This window comes from Egretta garzetta, unplaced genomic scaffold, assembly GCF_000687185.1.
Source record: "Egretta garzetta isolate BGI_Z169 unplaced genomic scaffold, ASM68718v1 scaffold231, whole genome shotgun sequence".
NCBI classification, from domain to species: Eukaryota; Metazoa; Chordata; class Aves; order Pelecaniformes; family Ardeidae; genus Egretta; species Egretta garzetta.
Window position 1 is genome coordinate 4,566,634 of NW_009258727.1, and position 7,238 is coordinate 4,573,871.

The 7,238-nt window shown below is 42.7% G+C and overlaps 1 protein-coding gene across 1 annotated transcript; it reads right to left on the reverse strand.

Moving 5' to 3' along the window:
* Nucleotides 1–460: 460 nt before the first annotated feature.
* COQ3 (coenzyme Q3, methyltransferase) lies at nucleotides 461–6,338 on the reverse strand (the record flags this gene model as incomplete). The annotated part of the gene is made up of 6 exons (XM_035888778.1): nucleotides 461–746; nucleotides 2,094–2,253; nucleotides 3,352–3,594; nucleotides 5,384–5,483; nucleotides 5,651–5,803; nucleotides 6,181–6,338. Coding segments are annotated over 6 exons (1,011 nt in total), but the record flags the coding sequence as incomplete, so codon positions are not given.
* Between the last annotated feature and the right edge of the window lie 900 nt (nucleotides 6,339–7,238).

The window sequence follows — 7,238 nt, forward strand, 5'->3', positions numbered from 1 at the left end:
GGAAATCGCATGACCCAACAGAAAAGGTTTGCTGCTTTGTTTGGGTTTTTTTTCCTCCTCTCAGGGAGAAAGCATAATATAGAAACAAGTGTTTGTGGGTTTTAAGTGTTTCGTATATTTAACTGACTCACTCGAGTAACTTAAATATCTCAGGCATTTTATTTGTCATACATCACTGTGTTTTTAAGTGTATTCTACATTTAAGCTACTATTCTATGGAGATCCGATAGGAGTGAAAAAGCCATCACATAAAAGAGCTTCCTCCAAGCTACTGACAGAATAATTTGCATTTCCCTGTCCAAGAATTTGAAACTACTTTCTTATAAAAATACTCTTTAAAAGCTTTGCTCATTTCAATCTTAAATGATTCCTGAGGTAACCGGCACTTTTTTTTTCCTGAGACTGCCCTAAAATATTTGGCCAAAAATAGGGTAAGCATTATTAATGCAAACAGCAAGCATGTTGTTACAAAACGTTTTATTATGTCCATCTGGGTAAAACCATCTTTTCTGTTCCTGGTGGCAGTCCATCAGCACACATCTCCCACAGTCAGATGGCCGTGCCAGCTGTGGCTGAGGGCTGTTCACTTCCCATCCCTGATGGGGCGTCTGTTGGGCTTGATTGTCCCCGAGCCCCGGATTTCACAGCGTGCATTGCATAGTTAATGCTCGTGTTTTCCATCCAGCTCCACGACCCCGAGAGGGGATTATACAACATCCCATTCACAGTCTTGACCAAAAAGCCATCTAGAAAAGAAAGAAGGCATAAAGCAACAGATGTTCTTAAATACTGTAAGTCACTGCAACATTGAACCCTTTGGAACAGCATGTCTGAAACACGCTTCTTCCTCCGAGCCGCGCTTCACAAGCCGGCCTTTGTCCGACACCACCGCAAGCAGTGGCAACAGGCACGGCCGGGGGCAGCGGGCCCACCCCTCGGCAGCCCCAACTTCACACCGCCACCTTTGGGTGACCGGTAACGTTTTCTGTAGGTGGAGACATACTTCGGATTGACATCAGATGCTTCAAAATGAAAATCTAAGCCTATCTTTGGAAGGATTCTGCAGATTCCCCTTAGGAATGGAAAATATAAGAAAGAGGCAAAGGAATGGCACCAAGAACTCAGTGCAAGTAAAGAATGATTTAGCACTCCCTGCTGAGCAGCTCTCAGTTCGCTGCATGGCTCTGCCGTGTCCCAGCAGCATACGTGAGGGAAGGCAGAAAACAAAGGCCCTGTCAGAACAAATGACTCCACTGCACTGGCTTCTCCTTTTCAAGGCAGAACGGAAAGAACCACCAGCATATGAACCGGTATTAGTCATGTTCCTTACTGCATCACCGCCAAGTGCCAGGAGAAGGCCTTGCCAAGAGAATAGCTCAACTCATACTTCAGCTTCTTTACAGTGAACTAAAGCAAAGTGAAATATTTGGTGAGAGGGCTTTAAAACATCTGCAGGGAAGGAGGGCAATGGGCAGAATTCTTCCCAGCTCAGCGCTTTGTTGATTTTAAAAGTAATCAAAGCAGGGCAATTTAATTACTTCTTCAAATCAGTATCATACTGACTAATGGATTTGTGGTAGGTTTCATCTTCACATTTTTGAAGAAATATTTTAGTAACCTAACATGAATAAAGAACACGGAGCAGCAACCAAAAATAAAAATGCCTTCTCCCAAGGGGAAGACAATAAACAATGCAGTGGCAGCAGTGCTGCTCTGGAGTGCCAATACGGTTATTTTCTCAAACCTGGCCTCGAGGACACGAACCACTTCAGAGCATGCATGCTGCCACCAGAACAGGACGGAAAACCTTGGCATTTTCACTTAGGCTATCAAAGAGTGGGGCACCCGTAACAGTGATTTTGTTTGAGTAATCTCTGCATTCTTAAGACTCCACTTAGTTCATTTACTTTAAGCAAAATCCAGTAAGCAGTAGTGCCTTCTGACCAGAAACGATACTCATATGACTGGTAACTCACGCAGAAAAGGCCGTGTATTGTTGTTAGCACTCACCCCACCTATCTTATCCCCTTGCCATTTCTACAGGGAGCATGTGAGTGTCTCTCTGCATTCCCACCATCTGGCCTGGAACTTACTTGATTCCAGGAGGCGCTCCAGCTCTTCCGGGGGAACAAACTTCTCCCACTCATGCGTTCCTTCCGGTACAATGCCTATTATCTTTTCTGCAACCACAATTCCCAGAACATAGGACAACTGCGTTTTATTGATTGTAGTAATGAATAAAGAACCTTCAGGCTAATGAAAAGATTAAAATGTTCAATTAGAAGACTATTTAATTTTTAAAATTGCAAATTTGATCACGTTAAAACACATAATTTGTCTTATCTATCTACAAGTCTACATCTTCATCATAACAAGATCAAAACAGTCAACATTATCGAGGTCTTGGATGGTCTGATAACCATTTCCTTCCCCAAAAAACATCGAACAAAGTCACTTATAACATAACATTGCCCAGGAAATGGATAAATAAAAGGCATTAAGGTACAGACAATACCTGTTGTAAACAGAAACACTTTTTTTTTTTTAATTAAAGCTAATGTAAAATGTGTCATACTGCCTAATTGTTATGATTGCTGAATGCTGTGCTTGTTTTAACAATTACAGGGTCAAAAAACCAAAGCCAGAAATGAATTCTAAGTACCTAAGAGACTGTCTGGTAGAAATAAAGGATAATTTCTATGCCCATGGCAGGCTGAAAATTAGTTAAGTATTCCATTCAAATAATCTATATTGCTTCTGATGACCAGAAGGATAAATCAAAATACTAAAGGAAAGCTGCTGCTTGTGTACTGGGGTTACCATCCTTCTTTACAAATGAAATAATATCAAGAGGAATAAAACACCACCCAATTATCTCTAAGCATAACCATGACCCTTCAAAAGCAATGCGGTGGGCGCATCTGATGCGATGCTAGAGCTGGAATAGTATCTTATGAGTCAGAAACATCCTTACAACCAGTTTCAATGCGGTCAGAGCCATAGCCGTGCATCAATAGCAGCACTGCCACGTTTTCTCTCCCCTAGGTGAAATCAGATGCAACCAGATTTCTTAAGGTCTTGATGCAGAGCAACACTGCAATGCTAGGTAATGCCATTAACACTCTTCTAAGGCAGCGTTGGGGAAATAAAATTCCTCTGAATTTAGTTTCTCAAGTTGGGAAGATGTACTTGCATCATGGAGGAGAGTGGAAGGCACCTCTGGGAGCATGGTTCAGACTTCAAGGTAGAGAGATGAATGCAGATGTAGGTGTTTTCACATTCCTTCAAATGAAAGGCTTAATAATAAAAGAGAATAAATATTCCCAATAATGAAAGCAAAAACTCTCTTACCTTTAACACCTGAGAGCAACACTTGATAAAGGTTTCAAGGTCAGCCACATGCTCCACTACTTCAGAAGCTACGATTACATCAAAGGTTTCCATACACTCTTCCACAATCTCCTCCAGTGAACTGGACTTGTACTGTATTCGCTTGGCCAGGACCGGATCAAATGACTTGTGTTGATCTGCTGTTCTAATGTTGTCCTCCAGAGGATCAATTCCAGTAACCGAAGCTCCCAGTCTACCCAGAGGCTAATAATACAGAGTATAATTTATTCTCTGCATTAAAACAATTTACTTAAAGGTGTCTGCAACTTTGCAATGTACATACACAGCGCAGGAAACCTCTATCAGAGAACAAGACAAACAACAATAAATGATGAGCTCTGATCCAGCAGTTTTGTTTGAAATGTTTATTAAAGCAAAGAAAATTATATACTGGAATATAAACATATAAATTGCCTTTTAGAATAAATTGGTCTGAATCCATTTGGTTACACCAAATAAAGATTTCCTCGCCCATTACCCTCCGATAGAGGGAAAACAAAGGGGAAAAATCAACACAGTACTTAAAGGAGGGGAAAACAATGCCTTATTTAATTACTGTCATTACTTTCTTCAACATCCACCTGTAACAGTGAATCCTCATATCTTTTTAATGGTTACTTAATATATTATTATCTCTGGCACTTTCTCACTGTCCAGAACTAAACACTGATGTTTAATAGGATAGCATCAGGCTTGGCTGTCACTCAAGTTTCTCCAGTGTCCTCTTACTCATGGGTTAACACCTCAGTCATCACCTCTTTTGAAACTGAAACAGGCTGCAGAACATGACCACACGTATGTTATTCCAGCCTGAAATGCACCGGTTGTTCAGCCTGAGAAGGTGAGGCAGCACACCAGCTTTGCCAGCCTTGTGGGAGAGCAGACTCTTGCAAGACTACAGTATTTTGCTCAGAATAAAAGAAGGGAAGGGAAAAAAACACAGGGAGAGATTCAAGTCCTTTTGTAACATCTTGTTTCAGATGCTGATGAAGTTCCCAGAGTAACTCAGCCAGACCTGCAATCCTAAATTCGCAAGCCATCCCTAGCCTATTGATGGGATATAGCACTGCTCACAGCCTGTGTGGCCAAAGGGTTCCACCACAAACAGTTACTTCTCAGTCCAAGGTTTGTGTAGACACCTCGGGAAGCAGCTGTAGCATCAGCCCCTGTACCAGGAGAATCTCTCCTGACAGACAGGAGGTAACTCTCGGGTGTTGGACAGTATTCCATGCCTTTCTCACGAGATCAAAGCAAAGGTGAGAATCCCCATCCCAATACAAAAAAACTGAACGTAAGCAAATCAAAGATATAAACGTTGAAGAACAGATGTATATCTGAAAATACTACTTTGATGACGAGGATTGTCATTCTTGCCTAGGCTCCAAATTAAGAAAAAGTGAAGAGAAAAAAAGTTGTCATACTGTGATGGCCCAGAAGAAAGCTAGATGACCTCTACATCGTTCTTCCTCTCTCCTGTTCTTCACAGTGTCTGAAATCTTACTTTTCTGATGAATCCCAGGATTTTAGAAGTTCTCGCTACCAACTCCCTCCTTTTCTGTAAACCACCACTGCTATGCAACCAAATATTCTGTGAGGTTTGTAGAATGCAGTGCACTCCAAAACATTCCGTAACTAATACGTGACAAGAGAGAAAAGCTTCTCCTTGGAGGATTAGAAATTAAACAGTGTAACAGTAAGACATTTCAAAAAGCTTGTATGCTTTTTTTTAGACTAGATATAAGGAAGAAATTCTTTACAATCAGGGTGGTGAAACACTGGAACAGGTTGCCCAGAGAGGCAGTGGAGGCCCCATCCCTGGAAGCATTCAAGGCCAGGTTGGATGGGGCTCTGAGCAACCTGATCTAGTTAGCGGTGTCCCTGCTCCTGCGGGGGGGTTGGACTAGATGGCCTCTAGGGGTCCCTTCCAACCCAAAACATTCTATGATTCTATGATTCTTTTTAACAAGAGAAACCAGAGCACGCTGTTGCTCACCTCACTTAGCAGTCCACCACCACAGCCAACATCGAGAATTTTTACTCCAGAAAGTGGTTTTCCCAGATGATAATTACTGCTCATGTTCAACAGAGTATCTCTGAAAGAAAAGGGACACGGTGATCAAGGGCAAACGCACAAGGTGGCTTAGTAGATGCAATATGCAGTTATCGTAAGTACTGATCATTGTTTTTCTTTTACAGTGTTTTCTGAGGTCATGCAGAAATAGTACATCTATAAAAAAAAAATCTGTCTTCAAAATTATACCTAATAAATGGCACTCTAATATCATTCATAGAATGAAGGGCTGAGTATTCTCCTTCTTCATCCCACCACTTATGCGCGAGGAGCTGGAATTTTTTCATTTCCTTTGAATCCACTGATGAGTGTGAAGTACTGAAACGTCTCTTCAAGGTGAGCCTAAATAAAGCAAGCTGAATGTCATGAAGCTCATACCGGTATTTCACGTCAGATGAAATATGGGAAAAACAAATTTTGCATCAGAAACTGGGGGGGGGGGGGGGAGATAAAACTCATGGTCCTTTAGAGATTCTAGTTATGCTTCATTAAAAACAGAGTTTAATCACTGTATGTATGAAGTATCTTCCAAAACAGATGACTGCACACCTGTCATTTTTAAGTTATTAATTAGTAAAACAGAAATAGGCCACATCAAACATTTAAACACTTGTGAGATTTAAAAATTACTTCATGTGACTCTGTCCCAAAGTAAAATTAAATTGTTATAGAAAATGATAGTCCTCGTCACATAGGATTATTTTAGCTACAGCACTTACACGCCACTTTTTATTTCAGCCAGAGAGGCAGACAGAGCGCTAGTGGATTTCAGCTGTATTTTCCAGTTGTAGTGCTGCAGGGTACCTCTCAGGCCTGTCTGAAAAGACAGATCAGCATGGTCATCTGCAGAAATAAAAGAAAGGCAACCGAATGGAAAACATCAGCTTTAGGAGAGCCCACAGGCAAAAAACCTGGTTTAACAATGCTGCTCGAGAACAACAATACTAACTGTGCAAATCTTTACACATTTGCTCACTACCGTACTTGGGGAGTGCACGGGGATTAAATAAAAGCGCATATGCTAGCTTACCATCCCAGTACTTCTCAAAATATGCACGATGACATTTTTCAGAGCCTGAATGAAAAGGAACTTTTCATGCAGCTGAAATGTTGCAGTTCGTGAGAATTTCACCCAAACATTTACTCTGACCACCAGCTGTGCATACACACACACCCTTATGAGTTATCAACCCAGGGCTCCAATCCCCATTTCATTACATACTGGAATAAGAAATATGTCTGTGCATTCATTTTATATCACGTAAACTGGTAAGGAAACTTAAGAAAACCTCACGGACAGTGCAGAGACAGGCCAAGGACACCACCTTAAAACCTGTTCTCCACGTCTGCTTTGCCAACGCACGGCTCGGCTCTGCCAGGCAAAACGCACACTCAGGCATAACGCAGCCGGCTGCTGCCTGGTCACCAACAACCCCCAAAACACAGCCAACACCTCATTGCCCCCAGAGCAACGGCCGCCTGATGATGATTTCAGGCCACAGTCAGCGATGGAGAGATCTGCAGCCACCTCTGAGAACACAACCCACGCTGAAGGGCTGCACGGGGGCCAAAGAAGGTGGCAAGGCGGGGGAAGTCGTCTCCCTTAGGAGAGCCCTGTTGGACGTGCGGAGAGCCCACCGGGGCCTGCCGCAGGAGACCTGGTGGGCTGGCGTTAGGCTGGCTCGGCGTTAGGCTGGCTCGGCGTTAGGCTGGCTCACAGAGCAGCGTTAGCAGCACGACTGCGAGCACGAACGCGGCGCAACCGGGCGAGGAAGGC